This window comes from Centroberyx gerrardi, chromosome 9 (assembly GCF_048128805.1).
Source record: "Centroberyx gerrardi isolate f3 chromosome 9, fCenGer3.hap1.cur.20231027, whole genome shotgun sequence".
Classification (NCBI taxonomy): Eukaryota; Metazoa; Chordata; class Actinopteri; order Beryciformes; family Berycidae; genus Centroberyx; species Centroberyx gerrardi.
In genome coordinates, this window is record NC_136005.1 from 3,209,376 (window position 1) to 3,232,921 (window position 23,546).

At 42.4% G+C, this 23,546-nt stretch overlaps 1 protein-coding gene across 1 annotated transcript in view; it reads left to right on the top strand.

The window, feature by feature from the left end:
- Positions 1 to 5,562: 5,562 nt before the first annotated feature.
- Positions 5,563 to 23,546, top strand: part of mast3b (microtubule associated serine/threonine kinase 3b) — a 46,812-nt gene continuing 28,828 nt past the window's right edge. The window contains exons 1-6 of the mRNA XM_071911736.2: positions 5,563 to 5,609; positions 8,737 to 8,826; positions 17,088 to 17,176; positions 18,587 to 18,659; positions 20,737 to 20,757; positions 21,430 to 21,508. Coding sequence (XP_071767837.2) covers positions 5,563 to 5,609; positions 8,737 to 8,826; positions 17,088 to 17,176; positions 18,587 to 18,659; positions 20,737 to 20,757; positions 21,430 to 21,508 — 399 coding nt within the window. The remainder of the gene's footprint in view (positions 5,610 to 8,736; positions 8,827 to 17,087; positions 17,177 to 18,586; positions 18,660 to 20,736; positions 20,758 to 21,429; positions 21,509 to 23,546) is intronic.

The window sequence follows — 23,546 nt, forward strand, 5'->3', positions numbered from 1 at the left end:
GGTCTTATACTGTATTGTTTGTTATTGTTGTTTTTTTGTTGTTTTTTCTGAATTTGAATTGAATTGAGCTGAATTGAATTGAATAATGCCTTGGTACAGTGATGGGAAGGTGACAGTTTGCAGTTTGGTGTTTGTTTGATGGCTGAGAATATTAACATTTTTAAGCAATCACTGAACCAAGCACCAATAGTTGGACAACAGAAACACACACATGTACAAAATCTACGTTTTCCAGGAATGTGGAAAAGGAAGTATATTCTCATTGATGCTCATGTGTTACGCAATGGAATTTTAAAGTCGAAACTCAGTTTACACCCCCTTTTTATTTTCAGTAACAGGGGTTAATAGCCGTTTTAGGTTGAAAGATTTTTTTCTTGGTATCGGTGGCTGTCTGTCTGATGATGATTCATGACTGCTCACACATTGTATAAATAGAAATGTCAAATTGTGGAAAGAGACCTTAATGCAGTTTCAGCTTCAGTTAATCTGCATTCATGGTTATTCTACTGTTATTATTATGTTTTTCTATCTGCTATGCCATCTTGTGGACTTTATTGTTTAATTATTGTATTGCCCCATGCAGCCTTTAACACACTTACATAAACTTCCTACACACACACACACACACACACACACCCTCCCACTTGTTGTCACACTCACTTTCCCTGCGATTTCATTTCCTGCATCACGGCTAATTTAATTCATATTTATTTCCATTGTCGTTTCATGCGTCTTGTTGTTCTGCAGTTTCCACCATGTTGTTTTCTGTTGTCACGTTCAGTTTGTCAGTTTCACTTGTAAGTTTCTATTATCTGATAATAAGAAGAACGGAACCTACCTTGAAATCCTATGATGCAACATTCATTGAGAGAAGCAGAAATATATTTTGTTTTTAGTTTTTGTGTTTTATTCATATTCCTGCAGTTACTCTTTGTTTATTACTGTGTTGAACTGTTTTCACTTCTTGCTGTTGAGTATGAATTTTCGATGCAGTTTTTTCTTAATAAAAGTTATGGCTTTGCTTTATTCTATTTCCATTTTGTTTGTTTATATTAGTGTTTGTTAGTTTGAGGTGAGATGTCTGTTCAAATCCCTTTTGTCCATTTTTTTAATCTTACCATGTCCTCTTTCTGTGGTTTTTATCATTGTATTTTATCACTGTTTGCGGTGACACTTTACAATGGCCTTATTCCAGTGTATTAACCTGTGTATTAACGTATGGAAAAGTATTGTAAGTATATTAACAATATTACTGTGCAGGTACTGGTTGAAAATCTCCCTAATACTTAATGTACTTACAAGTAACTTATGAACTGTTTTAATGAAGCCATTTGAATGGTGTGTTATACTGTTGTAAGTAGTACCTACTCAGTAATATTGTGGTACTGACAATGCTTTTCCACAGGTTAATAAACAGGTTAATATACTGGAATAAGGCCATAGCAGAGGAAAGCGTTACTCTGTTCGCTTCTGTGTTTTATCACTTTGCAAATAAATGAAACTAAATTATTCACACCACATTTACACTTTCAACAAGGAAACTGAACGCACAACACTTTGGATTTCAGTGGGTTTGTAACAGCGGTGGTGACATAAGGTATGAATCATTCACACCACACAAAGCAACAGACAGCTAATTTGAATAAATCAAGCAGAATGAGGAGCCTCAAAGTAACTAAAGACTTTTATTCCAAAATGCTATATTTCCAGTTTGGAAAAAAATATGTTTACCTGAAGTTCATCATTCAATATCTCTAAAATACAGAGAATCCATTCCGTAAAAAGGTTTTTACCTTATCAATCAAAGACTTAATTTACCTACTAGCCTTTAAAAAAGTACAGTCATTTGTTTCAAAGAGAGTAGGTTTCACTTTTTCACCTGGTGGGGAATCATAATCATCATTTTGCAAGGAAAGCCCTCAGTTTCATTTACAGTTCATGCCCTTTCTGCTTGATTCTGGTTAGAACTGACTGCATTTGTCTTCAGCTGCAGCGCCATCTTGTGGATAGAAAGTTTTAGTACAACGCAAATGCCTTTGACTTAAAAATCAGTATGGTGACATTTTATAGTGACTGATGCTTTGCCCTTACCACACGCCTTTGTGTTACTTTTCACGGCTTACTAGTAGTTATAGCATATATCTAAATTCATGTAATAAAAGACAAACAACTAAAAATTTTGTAAGAACATAAGAACATTAAATTCCTGTCATTTCAGTGTTTTGTGTCTAGCACTTGAAATGAAAGAAGATGGATGGATATTTTGACGGCGCCCTCTAGAGGGCGAGATAAGGAGTGTGACCACTGACCCCGGTCTCCCCTACTGCAGAGAGGGAAATGTTTACTACAGTAATGTGAGGAATACTAGCTTCACCCTGTAGTCATTGGTGTAGTAAATGTATAGTATAGCAATGTGAAGTGTACTGTACTAATTCCTATTTCCTACAGTATCATAAATATGTAAGCTAATATACTGTACTAGTTTGTAGTATAGCATCATTTACTATAATGCCTACAGTTTGTACTAGTATATAACAATATTCCATACATTTTTACATGGTCGGTTTAGCAGAACAGACAAAATACGGTGTAGTGTTGAACAGTCCAGCTCATCGATGGTGAATCTAAGTAAATTTTAGCCAGCCTGTGTGTTGGGCTGCCATCTGCGGAGGCACACGTGTTGAATCAGCGTTCAGCCGAGCTGCAGCGCCGACAGCAGAGACAGGGGGATGCACACAGGCTGACGGGAAGAGGAGGAAAGCCCTTATCGCCATGGTAACAGAGGAACCGGCTCTCCTCCTGCTGAAACGCTGCTCTATCAAAACAATTACCAAGCAAATGGGAATACCCCCCCCCCCCCCACATACACACACACACACACACACACAGACAATGCTCTGTTCTGACTTAACCTGGAAACACAGGACTCTTCAGGCACATTCAGACACACTGTGAGTGATGTAATGATAAATAACACAGTAGGGAAACTGTGACCTCCAGTTGCTGATGATGATTTCAGAATCAAATGCTTTCTGTTTTTTAAAGATGCGCTTACACCAGTTTGATATTTCCCTACTGTGACTCATACAGTCTGACAAATTTGGGTTTTCGAAGGCCAATACGATACCGATACCAATACTGCTAATTTTGGATTGATGCTGCCGATAGTCGATACTGAAAAACTACCAAAAAATGCAAAATAATTCCAAGTATTCAGTGTTTCCCCCCAGAATTTTCTTCTCATCAGGGTGGAAAAGCCTCTGAAACAACATTCAGACCATCATGAGACACTAAAACTCTCCACTGAAACCCAGACTGACAATAAAAATAATAGTAATAATAGTTCTACTACTACTACTACTACTACTAATAATAATAATAATAACAAATGTTTAATTTAATGTACACACAATGTACACTTTCCCATAGAAAACTAGTATTCATCTATTGCAAACAAATAGATAATATACAACTCAATAACTAAATAAATAGCTAAATAACTAAATAAATATATGTAATCGATCAAACTGCATGGTTTCCATCATATTGGAGCTGGACGACTGTTAATGGACCAGATCTGATCTATCAGTCTGATGATGTGAGTTTATAAATTTACATCAGAAACATTTATATCTGTATCTATAAATGTGTATCTATAAATTTGTATATGTATCTATAGATGTGTTGAGGCGAGTCCAGCCTCCCAGTGGGTCCAGTCTGGTTTACTGGAGTCTCTGCTGGTGAACTGGGGTCAGTCCAGATCCTAGCAACCAGGCAAACCATCAGGAGCTGCCTAGCAACCAGGACTACAGCGGTGTCATCGCAATTACTGGTTGCCGTTGGAGATGCAGGCAAAGAAACCAGACTGAGGCGCACAGTGACAAACACCCCCCCTTACACACACACACACACACACACACACACACACACACTCAAACGCCTACATAATAGATGTTCAAAAAATTGACTTTCAAGCATGCACTTACAAGCACACACACACACACACACACTGACACATACACACACACACACACACACACACACACACACACACACACACTCACACACACACAAACACCCCTACACATTCTAGGAAAATTGACTTTCAAGTATGCAATTAACGCATGCGCACACGCACTTGCACACACACACACACACACACACGCACACACGCACACACACACACACACACACAAAGAGGCCTACATAGCCTGATAGATGCTCAGAAATTTGACTTACTGTAATGCATGCAAGCATCCAATCACCGAGCACACACGTGCACGTGCACGTGCATACATATACACACTCCTCTGCCTACACATGCTTGGAAAATTGACGAGCGTCAAATGAATGCATGTGCACGAGACCCCCCACCACCACCACACCCCCGCCCCCCCTTCCCAAGACGGTCTCTCTCTCTCTCTCTCTCTCTCTCTATCTCTCTCTCACACACACACACACACACACACACACACACAGCTGTCATGTTCCCAGCTGAGGTATTCCCCAGCCTCATCATGACCAGCAGCCTGTTCAGTAGAACCCGCTGATGGCTGTTCCCAGATCTGCTGCTTCCTGTTTCTACTCCGTGACAAGTCCTGAGAAACAATGACGCAAACACAAACACTAAACCGGATTCCCAGATGGAGAGTTTTCACCGCAGAGAATCCCAAACAGGACGGCCGCTCTGAAAGATCCAGTTACAACATGAATAACCTTTAAAATTCCAACTTGAACTTTTATTATCGCGTCTCACAAGTGCGGTTTTGAGAGAGACTGTGCCAAGGTCCAGTCTCTCCAGGTGTAAAGGACACTGACGGGGATGTGACTTTATTGTTTTGGCACCAAAACGAATCAACAGAACAACAGAAATTACGCACCACCGCGTTTGGAGACCACGAGAAGTGATGTGAGACGAAAAAGCAGAGCAGCGAGCGGCTGGCAGAAACACATTGGAGACATTTGTGGTGGGAACAGACAGTTTACTGCTGTGTGAATCAGGCAAATCCCCCAGTGTGACGGATCTTCCCGTTCTTCTCTCCCATGGAAACCGAAATCACGCTCAGGATCAATGAGCGGCAGCACATTTGGTTTCAGCTCCAGCGCCAACTTTTTTTTTTCCCACCCTTCCTCCGCCCTGTTGGCTCTCACCCCCCCCACCCCCCCACCCAAATTGATTTACCCCCTCCAAACCCACACCTCCCCTCCTCCTTCCTCCCCTCCCTCCCCGCCAGTCACATGGAGGTTAGCGGTGACCCGTCGCTCCCTCGGCTCCGTCGCTCAGTCGCTCTCCGGTGCGCCTTGGAGACGGACGGGAACCGAGACGCGCAAAGTGTCGGAGCGTCTTTTTTTGGGGGGGAGGGGGGTGTATCATTATTATTTTATCTACCGCACACGGTGCTTTGGAACATTTCCGGGAATCTGCTGAAGCCGCCGGTAAACGATACTCTCTTAAAACAGTTATTTTTAGTCGCCGACCGCAGCGATGACTGGTTTGCTGGCTGTGAGATCACTGGCGCTGCGCTGTGGTGAGTGAAGTCCCCGCTTGGTGTTCACAGAGAGATGAAGTCAAGGCGAGATAAGCTGAAGATCCCCTCTCTGACTCTGGAGTAAGTTCTGCTTTTCATCTTTTATCTTCCTCTGCATGCATGTGCGGGTCTGCCGGCTCAGTGAAACTGTCGGGTTGAATCGGGTTGAAGTTGTAATAACAGAGTGAGAATAAATAAGTGCTCGTGTTGTGCTGGCTTGTTTTCATCCAGCGTCAACACGCAGACTTTCTCGACCTCATACAAAGTGGCTGTAGATCAAATATCACACTATCTGTTGATGCCAATCTGCATTGGACACTGGATTTTACACTCACACCGGTTAATGTGCCTATAGAGCCAGTCAGAGCCTGTTAGAAATGTATAAAATTCCCAAGTTTTTCTCCCAGGCTGATCAACATTGTTCAGGGACTTTGCTGACGCTTCTTTATTTATTAAAAAACAAATCTTACAGCCTTATTTTGCTCAAAAGTAAAGTCAAACTTTCCTAGATAACCTGTAAAGTTACAGGTGTTTTCAGTATTTCCTAGAAAGAACACTATCAGCCTTCTCAGTATTATCAATAAAACTCAGTATTTGCCATTTTCCTGCCAAACTGCCTATTAATTTTTAAGCTGAACGCAGAACAAACCTGCTGTCTAACCTTGAACTGAAGCCACAGCTGCAAAATTCATGTGTGGTTTTTCCTCTAAGGAATCCAGAAGGCACTTAGTGTTATTTCATTTGGTTAAAACATATAAAACTGAACCATCTGATCACCATTCAGTTGGTGCCCAACAACAGAAGACGAGGGTATATTTTGGGTTTGATTCATTTCCTTGTAATACCTGAGGGATAAATTCCTTTCCATTCCTTGATTCAGTGTTACGCACCTTTTTACCTCAATCAGTCCAAATCATTTATTTTCAAAGACACAAGTTTAGCACATGCCTTATGAGAATTATGTCTTCATGATGTTTTTTCCTTTGTGCAGTCTCTACCTGTCGCCTCGGTTTGTCTTCAACCTCACATAAATGTCTGATCACATGAAATTCTCTCTCCAAGATTCCTGCATGAATCACATCCTCCCCCTCACAACACAACACAGCACGTTTTTTTTTTTTGTTTTCTTGGGAAGAGATTTATTTATTTTCTTCTTTTTCTTTTAATTGCTAAGCCGTGATTCCTGTCTCCATCAAAAGGATTTTGGCAGTGCTGCAGTCCTATAGCCGCCCACTCTCCTTCCTCCAGAGTGAATGTAGCTGTGGGAAGGGAGGGGTGGGGTGAGGGGGGGGGGGGGGGAGGGGGGGTGCTGCCTGTTGCCCACTAGATGCTGATCCATAAGGCGTAGGAGCTTCCTCTTCACAGCCCCATTCTCTGATCCATCTGCTTCCCCCGGTGGATCAGCGGCGGAGCATGCGCTATTCCATTTCATTTTCATTTTTAGCCACTTAGCTGCTGCTGCTGCTGCACGGAGAGGAAGGCTTTACACCGAGGAGGGAGCAGGAAGGCTTCAGGGTCTTGGTGATGCTGCTGTGGGAGCCGGACCTGCGGCGTTCAGGTTTCAGGACGGTCTCTCTAACCACCGGCACTGCATCAATGACAAGCTTGGCATTGAATTTTATCTTGTGTCCAGACTTATTAAACTTATTCCAGGATATTTTCAGTCAAGTTATCTCACTGCACTGGCAAATCATTTTGCTGATTTCAAGAAAAGCAGCACAGATAATGTGTCAACATGCTGTCTTGAAATGAGGGAAACTGTCTTAAAACAAGTTTCTTGTTTCAAGGTTTAAGTCCTTGTTTCATGATTATTTCTTGAAAGACGTCATATTGACATGAATCAAGTAAAATTTACTGAAATTAGCAAGGTTATTTGCCTGTGCAGGGAGATAATTTGACATCCTAAAATATAAATCTGAATACAGGAATAAAATCCCTTGCCAGGATTGTCATTTTTTGCAGTGAGGGCAATCCTGCTGCCATCTTGCTATTGAGCTGCAGGGTTGTGGGAGTCACGGCACGTTTTTTTTCATAGAGCCATCTGAAACTGAAACCCAGGTTGTGTTCTGCCATGTTTTGGTAAAATGCTAGAAGATTAAAGAACCATATAGCAACCCAAACATCTGAGCCAATCAGAAGCTCGTTGGGAATGACACCGATGATCAGTTTACAAGTCACTCTGGATGGGAGTGTCAGCTAAATGCCTGCAGTATAAAAGTGAAATGTAAATGGCAGATGAAGGCTCTCTAAAGCTGTGTTCAGGTCTGTGTTTTGGAGATCTGAGGGAGAAAACGTATAGAGCGGAGGAGAATAATGAGTTGCATGTGTTGGGTAATTATGAGCCGACAGGATAGAGTGCAGAGTCTTTGTGCAAGGAGTTGTTTTTGCTGCCATCCTCCCTGCATTACTATGACAACACGTTCATTAGTGCTTTAGCCGGTGCTGTGTTTTGCTGTGAGAAGCCTCTGCAGCACAGAGACAATAGCAGCAGAGCGGAGCCACGAGGCGAAGCTGAGATCTGAGCAGGGAAATCAATAGAAAATAGCTTTAGCGCTGGGTCAGCATCCTCTCACCATCAACCACATACTGTATAGGCCTCAGGACGGCTGAGCAGGCATATTCTGATGCAGAAATGTGTGTGTTAGAGTGTGAAGCTGTGGACAGTATCTGTTTAAGATATGAATACAGTTTGAGGATCTTGTGTATAAGACACAGTAGCCCAAAATGTATTGTTGTTCTTCTGGAGTGTTTAAAATATGACAGTGGACTTTTGCAGCAAAAACACATTGTTTATTTTCATCTGAAGGCTAGCATAGACTTTTAATATGATGCCATACTTCAGACACACTCCCTGACGTTGTTAAACCGGCTGCAGTCTTTAAACCACTGCTCCAAACAGATGTCTACTGAACATCTTTTGGCTGAAGTAACTTCCTGCCTGGTATGTTGACCAACAGCTGCAACTTCCTGTGGTGTAAGTGAGTGTAGAAGCCAGCTGATCCACACAATCCCCCAGAAAACAGTGGCAGCGGAGAGGCTGCGCCGTCAGCGTGCAAACAGTCGGCGCGTGTCTATCACCGCCGGCCAATGGGAGGCGGGCGTCGAGCGGCAGAGCGGCCGGCCTCTAACCCGGGTCTGACGACAGGCGGCGGCGTGCCGAGCTGCTGAGTCAGCACACTGATCCATGTGACCATGTCTTGCCTTGCAGTTTGTCACCCACATGCCAGAGCCCCACCCTCCTGAGCCCCTGCAGCCCCTGCAGCCCCTGCAGCCCCTTACAAACCCTTCATCCCTGGAGGTAAGACAGCCAGCTCACACCGTCACCAGAGACTCCTTCTCTTCTGTGGCCTCAACATGCACAGTGCCTTGTTCCAAACCTTCTCTTACAACAATCAACACACCACAGAGAAACGTTTCTGTAGTTCAGCATCATATCTGTCACACTGTTAGCTGTAGGAAAGATCGCTCTGCGCTGGAGAACATCTACTGTCACAAGGAAGTAGAGTTTTCCCCCTAATCTGTGATGTCATACAACTGTAATGAACTGATACGAACATGTGAATGGTAAACTCCATGTTCCTCTATGATAACACAAAGTATGAAGCTCATTTGGATTGAAACGATTAGAAAAACATGAACATTAGAATCCACAGAGACAGAAGTCATCCAGTGATCAGTATGACATCACAGATCAGATCAGTATGACATCACAGATCAGATCAGTATATCACAGACCAGATCAGTATGACATCACAGATCAGATCAGTATATCACAGACCAGATCAGTATGACATCACAGACCAGATCAGTATAACATCACAGACCAGATCAGTATAACATTACAGACCAGATCAGTATGACATCATATAGACCACATTGGTATGACATCACAGACTAGATCAGTATGACATCATATAGACCAGATCGGCATGATATCACAGACCAGATCAGTATGACATCACAGACCAAATCAGTATAACATTACAGACCAGATTAGTATGACATCATATAGACCAGATCAGCATGATATCACAGACCAGATTAATATGACATAACAGACCAGATCAGTATGACATCATATAGACCAGATCAGTATGACATCACAGACCAGATCAGTATGACATCACAGACCTTTAGTTCTCTTGTTTCAACCATTTGGAGAAATCCTGATTGAAGAAAAACTTACATCAGTTTTCTTGAGCGGTTTTCATATTTTTCACATTAATCCAACCAATTACGATATATTTAACATGATGAAATAGCGTGAAATGCCAAAACCTACACTGAAAAAATAAAAACTATTAGTTGTTTTTTAATATGTTAAGATGCTTTCATTTTCCCAGTGGAAGACATATCATTTATTAGTTGTCTCTCTCAGTCTATGTGGGTTGCTTGGCAACGGCGCTGGGTGCCGAGGAGGAAGGCGATACTGCAAACAGAGGCAGCTGCATCCAGCATGTTACTGGATGTGTGAGCAGCGCTAGGTTGTCACACCGCATATGGTACAGTAACGAATCACATTTGGCTCCGTCGCAAAACTGCAAAATTCACTGGAAGGATGCAGAAGCTCTCAGATTTCTTAGCAGATGTGATGAACACGAACTCCTTTACTTGACACCGTTTTCACACAGGCACAAATTGATACTACAGTCTGACTGCTACAGTATGCTATCTGTCAGCACACTGCATCTCCTGGCATCATCCTTCACAGCATTTTGCTTTAGAGACCTGTGTCGTCTCACCATTCAGAAACACATTCATTCTCTTGCATCAGATTCTGTCTTCTTATGCAAGTAAATCGCATTCCTACATCACTGTCTCTGATTCTGACACACTAACTGTGCAGGAATCAGTCTTGGTGGATTGATGCTGAGGCATGTTGACAACTAATAACACAAGAAGCTGCTGTCACACAGTGCAGGAGCAACAGGAGCTCACACTGCAACACTGCAACAGATAGTCCACTATACATGCTACATACAGTATATACAAAGGTACAATACTATCATAACATTATTTACTTGGCATACTGTAATAACATGGAAAGTACAAATACATAAGTTAAAACCCCAATCAGAAATATTTTGAGTATATAAATGATTGGTAAATGTACATAGACTCATAAAGGGCAGGATTTGATAACGAAAAATAAACCTCTTTGCAACTTAAAGGTCCAACTGTGACTGTAAATATTAGATTTGATCAAATATTAGCAAACTATAAAAGTAGAAACCAACCATCTACAGCACAAATACATAAGAAGCTGTCAAAATAATACTTAAAAAGTAATATGTGGGTTTTACATATGATTAGTTAGTCAACAAACATGTTACTTACGATACTGTTAGTCATCACAACACGAATCTACCTCAAACACAAATGGGAAATTTTTAAATGAAACTATACCGTTTTATAATCATGAAATATAATCGAACGGGCTGATTTTATATGGTGCTTACTGTGTTGAATATGAATAAAAAAGGATCAGCAGCAAAATCCTATATGCTTATTATGACAGAAATTGATTATACTGTATATGACTATTCTTAATGCAAGGTTGTTATAGAAATCCTCTTTTATGGTCTCTCTTTAGTGCCATTTTTCCTTGACTTGCGATTTTTTTTTTTACTAAACTCAATTGCATCACCACTTTAAGAATACATTTTTTAAAGTTTTTTTTGGGGGGCATTTTTGCCTTTATTTGAGAGGTGAAAGTGGAGAGAGACAGGAAACATTGGGAAAGAGAGAGGGGGAAGACGTGCCAAAGATACTGGGCCGGATTTGAACCCAAGACTGGTACACAGTCACATGGTACACGCCTTAGACCACTGAGCCACCAGGCTTGTCAAAATTGCAGTTTTGTTGTAATTATTAAAAAACGACAGAAATTTGAAACAGATCTAAGGGCAGGACAAGAAAATAACTTCATTTAACCAGCCAAATATGATTTTTAGAAAAGAAAAGAAGCTCCAGATGACAGCTGGTTACCTGCCATAGCGGCTGGTAGAGCAGATCTTATTTTATAACCAGAAATAATAACATAATGAGAAAGGTTGTTAATTAGTGTGTTACAAGGCTTACAAACAGGGAAAAAGGATGTCTGCTCTTCACGGCACTTGGACAACACTTGATAGATTCAGTTTTCCCCGCTGTGTCCCACCAGGAACTTAAAGCATCGCTCCACTTCCCAGACAGGCACAACATGGTGTCGCTGCACAATTTACAGCCATATTAACCTCAAACACGATGAACAGGTTTGCAGCTTTGGCTCAGCTGTGCAACAAAGTGGATTGAAGCTTGGACTGAGAAACCTTACTGAGTGTGGATCACATTTCTTTTTTTTAGCATCTGCTCAAGGAATGAAATGATATTTGAATGAACTGTGAACTTTTAGAAGTCAATCAAACTTTTATGGTGCCATTTTTTGACAGACTTTAAATAGGCTACTTTATGTGTGTTTGGTTAAATCTGATATAAATCATCTCTAAGCCAAGCCTAAATTAATTGTAACTCAAAAACAGTTCTTACTGTAAAACTGTCCAACACTTAAAACACTCCAAGCCTATTAAGTCTATCCATATGTCAAAATTTCAATTTATGGTAACAATGTTCTCTTTTCCCTTCTTAATGTTAAACTCCTGTTATAATCTGCATATGTTCTGCAGTAAAATCAAATGAAATGAAAATACATACATACTAAACCTAAATACATGCAAACACTGAAGGCATTATTAGCACTGGAATGTACCACTGATAAAATGTTTGGGACAGGAGCCTCCCTCTGAGAGGATTATGGTACGACCCAACAACGATTTATGCTGCTTTCAAGTGCTGCCGGGAATATCGACTTTACAGTTTGAGCGCACAGTTCCTGGCGACAGGTTGCCAGCCTGCCTGCTCTGAAACAAGAGCGACAAGCAGCTGACAATCAAAACAGAATTGCATAATAATAATAATTGAAATATAAGTGCTCCACAATCAATTCAAAGGAATCAAAAGAAACATTCAAAGTCTGTGTAGATTTCCTTATTTCTTGACTGAACAGCTCATAAGAAAACCACTTACATATTCACGACTGATGTTGCTATGGGGTGCATAACATGTATATTGCATGAATTCTTTGAATGGGTTTAAGTTCAGGCTATCGAAGCTAGTTTAACTGCAGTAGGTTCAACTAAATGACATTCAGTGGCAGTGATGCTTCTCTTCTCTATGTGTGTGTGAGCAGGTTTGTTTTGCAGCTGCCTCAGGCTGTTTATACACTCAGTTACACCACTGCACTCAGGTGACCTGGCTGCCCCTAAACAAGCGTACCCTGAGGCCTGACATTGTTGCCAACTCGGCAACTTTGTTGTCAGATTTAGCAACTTTTTAGAACCCCCTGGCAACTTTATTTCAAAGCGACTAGCGACAAATCAGGCAACTTTTTTGGACCATCAGGAAAAATGCTCATGTGTTGAATCCTAAACCAATTGCTGATAAATTGGTACAGCTGTAAATTCGCACTAATTGCTTGTCTAATCCAAACAGGTCTGATCACAGCGCTGGGGCAGAGCAGGAGCCTGTCTCTCAAATTCCCGCTTTGTATGCAAATAAACGTGATGGGGGGGGGGGTAAAAAAAAAACGGCATTCATATACAAATTAGACGTGACGTCATCTGGCCACTCTTTTAGAGCAGCCAATAGCTACTTTTCTTGGAAGAGGGTTAGCAACGGCGCCTCTGACTTGAGAGCTGGGAAGTCGGAGGTCACGAGCGGTACCTGAACGCAGCATCAAACTCCAGCTTCCTCACACCGACTCGCAGCCAGCAGCGGCTGTTTGGACAAAGTAGCGCGCTGCCGTGTGCGCGGTTACACACCAAACACACCAAACACCCCGCTATGGAGTTCAGGTTTAGGCAGCAGGACCGCGGCGTCTAGTCGGGACTCGGAAGTCAGATCTGCGGACTGGAAGAAGATGTCGGTCCGGTGCGGGTCGGACCGGAGGAGCCGCAGACCGCAGACGCACACTGACCGGGTTTGAGCACAAAAGGAACCGCCGAGACGATGGAGGGACGACGGCCAGCAGGGGCTCCTCACATCAGCCTGCTGTGTTTCTGCTGTGTGAAATCACCAGTATTGTTTTGAAACGAGGACTCTTCTATTCTTCTGCCAGCGTTGTTATGCAAGAAAGCCCAGCAGCATGTCGGATCCAAGTCACTGGTCTGCGCTGCCAAGCCAGAACAAGTCTCGTTTTGTTCCGGGAGCGTTGCTGAAGCGCTCCAAAAGGTAGACATGCAGAGCTGTGATGTGGAGGGTAAAGGCTCCAGTCAGTTTTGTGGCTTTTTTATCATGTCTTAACATTGTGTTTTTATTGCCAGGGTCTCAACACGACTTTATGCAAATGGTCACACCGGCTTACACGCGCGCACACGTTGCTTTTGATGTCTCTCTGATGTACTTTCACAGCAGCATTGTGTCTAAATGTGTTAAAGTATTCCCAACATAAAGCCTGAAGCCCGCTGGCTCCTCCTCTCTGAAAGCTGGTGGCTGTAATCCTGTGTTTTTGTTCCAGGGAGTGCATGTGTTCACACTGATGCACAGCCTTTGTCCAGAAATATCACAATTCAAACCCACTAATTCAGTTTACTGTGTATAATTTGCTCCAAAATGAGTGTTCTTAAAGGAAACGCAGACACACGTACTGTTAATGCATCTTTTCCCTTGTGAACTGGATGCGCTGCAGGCCTGTAAGGTCTCACTGGACAAAATACAGATAGCCTAACTGTAAACTCACTTTTGAGGCAGACATGAATCTGTATTATGTAAATTCATAGTAGACATAGTAAGCCACTGATGTTATTTGCATGCGTTTACGCTTCTCTGACAGTATAATTGACTTTGTTTATATTGGAGGCGGTTGGCCCCATGATGATCACAGACTGGAGGTCACACTTTACTGTCCTTTTTATTTACCGTTACATCACCAAAGATAATCTACAGCTATTACCACCACAGGCCGGCTGCAGGCCGTTACACTGAATGAACTGAAGTGTGGCCCGTTCGCTGTGTCACGCTGAAACCTGTCCCCCTCTCCGGCCCGGGGGATTACTCTGTTGTCCCCCAGTCTTTCAACTCGCTGGCTGGACATCTGTGGCTCACACTGGCCTGTTGTTGTTGTTGTTGTTGTTGTTGTTGTTGCACACACTCACTTCACTTCAGCGTTAAGTCTGTTGACAGGAGGTGTTTTTTTGTGTTTTGGCTTTCAATGTTTTCCTTGTCACTGCTTCACTGCCATGGCCACACTGGTGTGTCATATTTGCTTGCAGACTGGAGTTTTAGTTATATAAACATTGGAGGCAGAGCTGCTCTGGAGGCAGAAATAATCTGAGTTAAAACTCAATGGCAAGGCCAAAGAACCACAGTTTTTCTGGCAAAGTAACATTGGACTGAAGCCCAGTGAAAAAGACAAGAGGTAAGAGAGGAGGAAGCTGATATTATGAAGCCTAGCGCTCTGCTACTGACTGGAAAAAAAAATGCAGTGGACCCATATTATCTAGGTTAACTAGTTAGCCTAATTGACCTTCCAAGTTCAAACTAGCCATACTAGCCTATAGCTATCTAGGTAAACTAGTTAGCTAGCTGCTGACCTTCAACATCATGATGCCATGAATGAATGGAAGAAGAAGAAGAAGTCATTGCCATCTCTATTTATATTTTGACCAGAGTTCCTTTATCATTCAAGTTTCCCAGTTAGCTAATTTTGCGCTCTGTGGTTTTTGGCTCCGCCCACTGAGGTTTAACTCAACCAATGAGATTATTTCTGCCACAGAGTAATGTTTGTGCAGCTAAAACTCTGATCTGTTTGATTTGGTCGCAGATCAGAGGCACAGCTCAGGAGTATCTGCTCACAGCCTGCAGCTATTTTATTTTTATTATGTTGAACTGTCTGAGCTGTCTGTCTGAGCCGCTCCAGGCGCTGTTGACGGCCCCTTTGCTGCGTGTGAAATATCTGACTTAACTTGTTTTTCAGAGACAGAGTGTGTGAAGGGTTTATATTCCTGCTCACTGTACTTTAGACTCAAACTGGTCTGTATCACCAAGAGCAGCAATACAGCATTCACATCAAAGGGCTTCCACACTCAAAAAGATGCCAAAAGTTGCAGAATATTTATAATATATCACAAACTCTCCTCCTCTTTGTATATTCTACAGTTTTCCGGCAGAATATCGCCTATCTTGTAGTGTGTTACAAAGGCCTTTATTCTCCTGACTCGGTGTATTACAGTGTTCCCGGCTTAGTGGATCACCGATGTCAGGTCTCTCCTTAATCTGCCCAGTGTCACACTGTCATTACCTCCTCGCCTTATCTGGGACACTGAGAGGTCTCTGTAAGTCGTCTTAGCCTTCAAGGTGCAGGTCAACACACACACACACACACACACACACACACACACAGCATTGCGTGACTCAAATGTGTAATGATGGATGGATAAGGCCCAAGATTGTCGCTAGAATATTTGGCATGTATCAATAGAATTAGTAATCCCTTCAAATATTATCATATATCAAATATTTTGGCCGGCAATGTGACTTGGCCAAAAGTTTAAAAAGTATGTTTTTTTTGTAGTTTGGCCTGTTGGTCAACGTATCTGTAAGAACACAGACACCAAAATCATCCACGCGTCCCCAGGAAATTGTTTCCTCTGGTGCTCCACGCTAACACTTTAACATAAACTATGTTGAGTGATAGTAGGCCCCATGCTAACACTTGTAACTATGTTGAGCGATGGCAGGCCCCATGCTAACACTTGTAACTATGTTGAGTGATAGTAGGCCCCATGCTAACACTTGTAACTATGTTGAGTGATAGTAGGCCCCATGCTAACACTTGTAACTATGTTGAGTGATAGTAGGCCCCATGCTAACACTTGTAACTATGTTGAGTGATAGTAGGCCCCATGCTAACACTTGTAACTATGTTGAGTGACAGTAGACGACATTAGCATTAACTCAAAAGTGAGAAAATGAGAACTTGTAGCAGCTCAAAAACTAAATGGTAAGTCATTTTAAATGGTAGTTTGGTAGTCTGGTAGTTTGTGGAGGAGATTGTTAAAATTTACACAAAATATGATATAAAAACAACGTACTGTTTTGAACTACCTAGGGACTATTTTCCCCGTTTCCTTCGGAAGTGAATGTCGTGGGAGATTGGAGACTGTGTGCAGCTAAAAATCACTGCGCAGTGGATGAATATGTGATCACTCACCGGAAATAGTTCCAAAAATGACCTGACTACATCAGCTATATTAAATTAAATCTACACTAAATTACGTTAAGCAGAAAATTGTTGCTGCACTGCTCTCTGTGGGTTGAAACCTGTAAGCATGTTGCAGCTGATGATTTTGGTGTTTATGTCCAAAAATTTATATTCTTTCAAAGTGTTTGAGAGGCCAGTGATGAGTCCTGTGTTGCTCAAAGGGAATGACGGCAGATAAATCACCATGGAAACATTGAAGTAAGAAAAACACCAAAAGCCGGCAGCCCGTTGACTTCTCTCTCTTCCTGTTTGTGTCCCAGTTGTCGCAGCAGCAACAGGAAGAGCCTCGGAATCGGGACGCCGTCGCCCACGCTGTCCCGGCCGCTCTCGCCCCTCTCCGCCCACACTGGTAAGACGCTCCGCCGGACACCTTTGATACGGTGCAGGGTGCGACCACACCTGCAGTTGGTTCACTTCTTCTGTGGTGTTCATACCAGTTGAAAAACACATGAAGAAATAGCGTAGAGTATGAGCATCAGTCCAGACTTCATTTTGTTCTGCTAGGCTTTCCAAGCATGAGGAACCACATCTGTCTCCTCCTACCCATAATCCCTTGTGGTTTTCCTGTAGTTGATTGGATTAACGAACCGCACCGCAGTTCTGTTGTTAGAGAACTGGGACTCTCGGTGCCGTTATTTGGTGCCACCAGAGTTCAAAGGTCATCGTTCTCACCTGGGCAAACAAACTGACCAAAGAATATTGAAACTTTTAATTTCATCGTGTTCGATTTAGAACACCCGATGCAGTTGAAAACAGTCATGGTGAATTATGGTGCAAAAAATGTAATAAAATAGTTTCCCAAATTATTTAGACTAATAATTGTGATCAAAATATTAAGCACACAATTTCTAATTCATAGTATTCTCTTCCATCACCACACGGCCATCTTGGTAGGAGAATAACAGGTGACTGTAATAAATTAACAGGTAATTACAATCACAGATGACAGCCACAGCCAATGAGCTGTGTGTATGATAAAGCACCATATTGGTAGGAAATGCATGTGGCATCATGGGAATACTATGAATATAATCAAGATTACTTTTGGCATAAAGATGCAGCCTTACTTCAGCCTGTGCTGGGTGTCTGGATCAAACGTGGGTCCTCGCCTCACTTTACTATAAGAAATAGTGTTTAAAACTATTAATTTTGACTTGGTCCAGTTCAGAAGTCATCTATTGCAGATGGAGGGAAAACCGCAGAAGGTGAAAAGGGAGCAAGGAGCAGGAAATTGAAAGTGTTTGGCGCTCCTTCTGCTTTCTGAGTCAGCCGCAGTGTGTACAGCTCGTCTCTTAATGTTGTCAAGCAGGTGCGCTCTATGAATAGAGTTTTGCTCAAGAGCCCCTCATGCCAGCAGCGTGTAGACACACTCTCTTTTGAGCTCAATCATGCTGAGGATTATCTAATCACGGAGCGCAATCACGCTCTAATTGGGTCTCTCGGTTGCGTCGTAATTGCTACTCAACCACTCGCATGTAAACGAACCGCAATCTCTAGTGTACACAAACCTCCAGACAGCGGCGGGCCGGGCCGAGCGAGGCTTCCTCCCAATTAAGACTGTTTGTAGAAGGGAATCGTGTGAAGTCCAAGATAATATGTGGGACCTTTTTGGTGCGCTGGGTAATCCCGCTGGGTTTTGCAGTAAGTGATAATGGTTCCAACATAGACTTGACGGTGTGATTGTCTGCTTTCTATTTTCATGAGTTGAGTACTGCAGTTGTGAATAGTAACGGTAGTCATGGTGTGTTTCCTCCTCCAGCTGCCAGCAGCCCTCTGGACAGCCCCCGAAATGTGTCGACCAGCGCCTCGCTCAACTTCCCGTTCGCCCGAAGGTACGCCAACACTCCTTTATCTCCTGTAATGATCCTGAGGTTTATTTGTTTCACTGTGTCTCAATAGAATTTCATCAAAATGCCATTTATTACCACCTGACAGGTATTCCTGACTTGAAAACTGCAAGTGTGTCTACAGTTCAGTAACATGAGCTGTTATTCTGAGCCAAACTGGTCTTTTATTCCATTTGAACAATTTGAAAAGATGTGCTAATTAATAGTATTTAGATTTAATGACTTTCAGTTACTAATTTGTCTGCTTGTGATATGATCTTTATCCATCCTCCGTTCCCACCGTTCTTTTGTTTTGGAATCGTACGTAGCCAATTAAATATGACATCTAACGCATCATGGAGGACGCAGAAACAGACAAGAATGCATTTTGAGAACGATCTTTACATTCCCCGCCACTGACATCTCTAACCTGGCAGGATGACACGTTACCAAAACTGTCCAATAAACAAGCTGCTTGTGAGTCGTGTGACTTTTGTTTAAAAGCCCTGGTTCCCTTGTGGGGAACCGGGCAGTGTGAAACTAAACGAAGCAAATACAAAAAAAAGACAAAAAGAACAAGCATAATCGCAGCCTAAATCTTCAGCTGTGAATGATTAAGAGCTTCCTATGAAGTTGGGTGTGTATTGGGACGGAGGAGCTCGGGTCTTCGTGCGGCGGACTCCTCTTCGTCAGGATGAGCGGAGCGAGGTGGAGGGGGACCCCCGAAGCCCCGCTCGCACATCACTCATCCCCGTTCCCATGGCAATACGGCGGTCTCGCTCCAGGCTCGGCTAGCCTACGAGGCGAGGCGGCAGCAGTCATGAACCCGGGAGCGGTTTGAGAGTTTCATTCTAAAACGAGATGGGAGAACGAGGAAGAAAAACTGACAGTTACTCCGAGAAAATGCTTGCTGGCATCAAAGTAAAGATGGTTCACTGTTGGAGTTAAAAGTCATCTGTAGACCTTTGCTTACAAGTTTCTACTTCTTTTTTGAGGCAAGAATCTGTATTTTTTTTTTTTTTTTCACATTTTAGAATAATAGTAACGACCAATATAGTGTTAAACAAATCCAAACTATCTTATATTTTAGATTCTTTAAAGTAGCCGCCCTTTGCCTTGATGGAAAGACAAAGGCTTTGGAAAGAAATTCATACACACAACTTCACTATTTATATTTGTCTAAGAAACATATTTCAAGCGTTTAAGCAGAAGCCTTTAGATCAAATTGGCTTTAAGAGAATGAAGAACAAAGTACATTCAAATCAGGTGTGTCCAGACTTTTGACTGGTTGTGTATATGGCAGTTAATATTTAAATGAAACTCTTCAATTGAAACTCGCGATCAGCCGAACTCATATGAACACAAATAGAAATAGACTAGACCAGGTTAATTGAATTGAATCCTGCTATTCTTCCGTTGCTCATTATAAAAGAGTTTGTTATATAATCGCAGCAGTTCAGACTTTAATAAATCCCATGTCATTTATTTTAAGTGGACTTTAATTTTTGATCTGCTTTAAAACCAATTTGCTGATCAGCCCCACATCCCCGTTTCAAGACCCTGCTGATCCGGTCTGTCTGACAGGAGCTTCATTCTGAGCTCCGCAGCTGTCGGACCGCGTCGGCGTCGGACTCGTCCTGAGAGTTTCTCGTTGATTTTCGTCATGTGAATACACAACATGCCACGCTCTAACTCCGCAACAACACCTGCGATTTATTCACACGAGTTTTGATGCGTCCGTCTGAGATATTTTCTGCTTTTGCAAAACCCCGAACCGTCTGCGGCCGGCGCAGTAGCGAGATCCTTTCACTGGCTGTTGCTCAAAGTGAAGAATCGTCTCTGTTATGTAAGGGGAAGTATCCTCAAATTAATTTTGCGTGTGCGGCTACTTGTGTCTGGATAAATGGAGACTGACAGGGAAGGCAACAGTGTCAGGATTAATCGCTCAGCTGAATGCCACGGGTCACAGGATCACATGCGCACCCACGTAGTGCGTAACACAAACTGAGATTCCCCCCGAAAAACTCACCGAAACTCTTTTTCTCTTCCTCTTCCTCTTCCTCTCCCTGCTGTCTGACCTCAGCCACTTGGCCCGCGCCGACAGGTAGCTGCTGCTTTTTCTTCTCTTCCATCATCATGTCCTTCCTTTTATTAAAAGCTTGTGTTTCATGTTTGATTTTCACAAACAAAAATGCATCATCACCCCCTTGTCATGAAGATATTGCATCTTGATATGTCTAAAGCAGTGGTTCTCAACATGGGGTCCGGGGACCACCAGGGGTCCTTGAGAGGGTTCCAGGGGGTCCCCAGCAAATTGATGAATTGTTAATCTTTACCATTTTTTCCATTTAAAAGAAGTTAACACAATTAGAGAATGTAGAAGAATGACTGTTTTTATCATAGTTTCTCTGTTATCTCTCTACCTACAGTCATGGAAATCTGGACAAAATCATATCTAACAATAAAAATACTCTCAGATTTGGGTCCGAGAGGCAAAATCTCATCAAACGGGGGTTTGTGGCTCTAATGTGGACTAAATTAGGGGTTCTTGATGCGTAAAAGGTTGAGAATCACTGCCCTGAAGGCTACTGAACTACTGTGAGTCAAGTGATAACACAGAGAACCCATATTTGTATGATTTGGGGATATGAGGAGTAATTGAATTTCATGCTCTCCTTGTCGTGGGGCGACTCTCTCGTCTGTTATGTAAGGGGCTTTTTCATATGAAATGCTCAATACTGAAGCTTATGTAACGAGCGCGTCCTTTTTTTCTCAGAGCGGAGGGCCGAAGATGGTCCCTGGCGTCTCTCCCTTCGTCTGGCTATGGCACCAATCCGCCGAGCTCCACAGTCTCGGTGAGTCGAGTCCCCCCCCCACCCCCCCTCCCCCCACCAACATGGCACCCATCCTCCCTGGTCCACACATAGCGGCGAGGCAATTATAACACCTCACTCAGCCCAAACGGGACATTCGTTTATGCAATAAGGGGCAGTGAATGCCAAGACCGAGATGACAAACCGCTAATTGTTTTCCTCCATCATCTGCTTGAATGAGTCATTCTCTCAGTCTGTGGAACTGGATGTCTGGGGTAATACACACAGTCTATGTGTGTGTGTGTGAGTGTGTGTGTGTGTGTTCCATGTAAGGATGAAAGGAGGAGTGTGTGTTGGGGTGATGACTCGATTAAATGCTCCATATGACGTTATTCTCCGGCCAGCTTTTCAACAAAACCTCAGCGACATATTTTTCTCACTAATGATGTACTTTGGCCTCGTTTTCTGTTACTGACATTGGATGTGCTGATTCTGTTTAACTTCTGATGCTCATTGTTGATTATTTGAGGAGTTTGTTTCAAAAGTTATATATATATATATTATATTAATCAGAACTTGGGTTTTCTACAATCCTTTCAGAAAGACCAGAATTGGTTTTAATTTTTGTGTTTTTTTTTTTTTTATTAATCATTTTATAAGAGAAGGGTATGATATTTTTCAAATATTGACAATCTCACTTTGGAACAAAACTCTTTAATGTATTCCACCTTCAGTAGTATTAGAATAGAGTAGATTAGAATAGAATAGAATAGAATAGAAGGGAACTTCAGTTGCAGTAGACAGCAGTTGAATGACATAGATGGTGAGAAAGAAAAAACACAAGTTAAAACAAAACACAAAAAACAGTTAAACATAAAATGTATCAATAATGACAATAGTAACAGACAATAAATTAAACAATATACCATCCGAATAAAGCCTATAGAAAAATGTTGTTTTCATGTTTTCACTTCAGATGAAGGATGACATGCTCAACCCTCTGAAACCAAAATAAAATCCACAGGATAAAGTCAAAAATGCATTGTGGTCAAGCTAAAACCCGGCTGTTTTTCTTAGTTTCTGAAAAGCTGACATTTTGGAGATGGGGGGGTTTTCACCTGACAGCGACTAAACAGATGTTGGCATAAAACTCTCAAGCACTCTCCTGGTTTTGAAATGATGGCAAACTCTCATACAGGCGGTTCAGAGGATGAATGTTTCTAGAAAGATCTAGGGGAAACAAAGCGATAAAGTGAAAGTTCCCAGTGAGGGGAGGTGGGGAGGGGATGGGGGGGGGGGCGTCGGATGCTGGGAGTCTGTGATGAAAGCCGGGCTGGGAGGTCAGCGGGGACAATAGGCCCTTTTATTGGCCCTCAGTGCCTCTTTATACCGAGGCATTAAACAGGACTTCACAGATGCCGGCCCTCACTTCTGTTGGAAAAAAAATGGAACAGACTGCCGGCATCGTACACGCTGTCCCGCTCAGCTAGACGAGAGTGCACTCGCTGCCTCAGTAGACAGGAAAAATAAGTTATTTGTGTGAATCATGACGTCCTCCCTTACCCAGATTGTTGATTACACCATCGCCTGGCGAAACGCACGACTCTGATTGGCTGGAGAGATGTCCGTTAAGTTCATGTAGCAGCTCTGACTGAACTCCTTGACCACTATTCTAAATTAATCCGCTAGCTAGTAGTGATTCAGTATAGAGAGATATGGGGTTCATGATCCAATACAACCACAGTACGATGTAATAAATAAAAGGTCAGTGACGACAAAGTCTGACTGTGCAGAATTCTGTTTATTTCTGAGACACAAATCTTTCTAGCGATGGCATTGGCTGCTAGAATGTAAACAACAATTTAAAAATGTCATTACAAAGTGCAAATAATATAATTTGGATGGAGAGCTTGTGAAACTGTGATGGTCAAGCGTCTCATTTGTGATTACTACAGCAGAATAAAATGGAGCTAATATCGTGAGTCATTTTTCTGCCCCATGATACGTTTTGCCACATTTTTGCATTGCGATATATTGAATTTCCATATATTGTCCCATCCCTACTAGCTAGGTGTGTGTG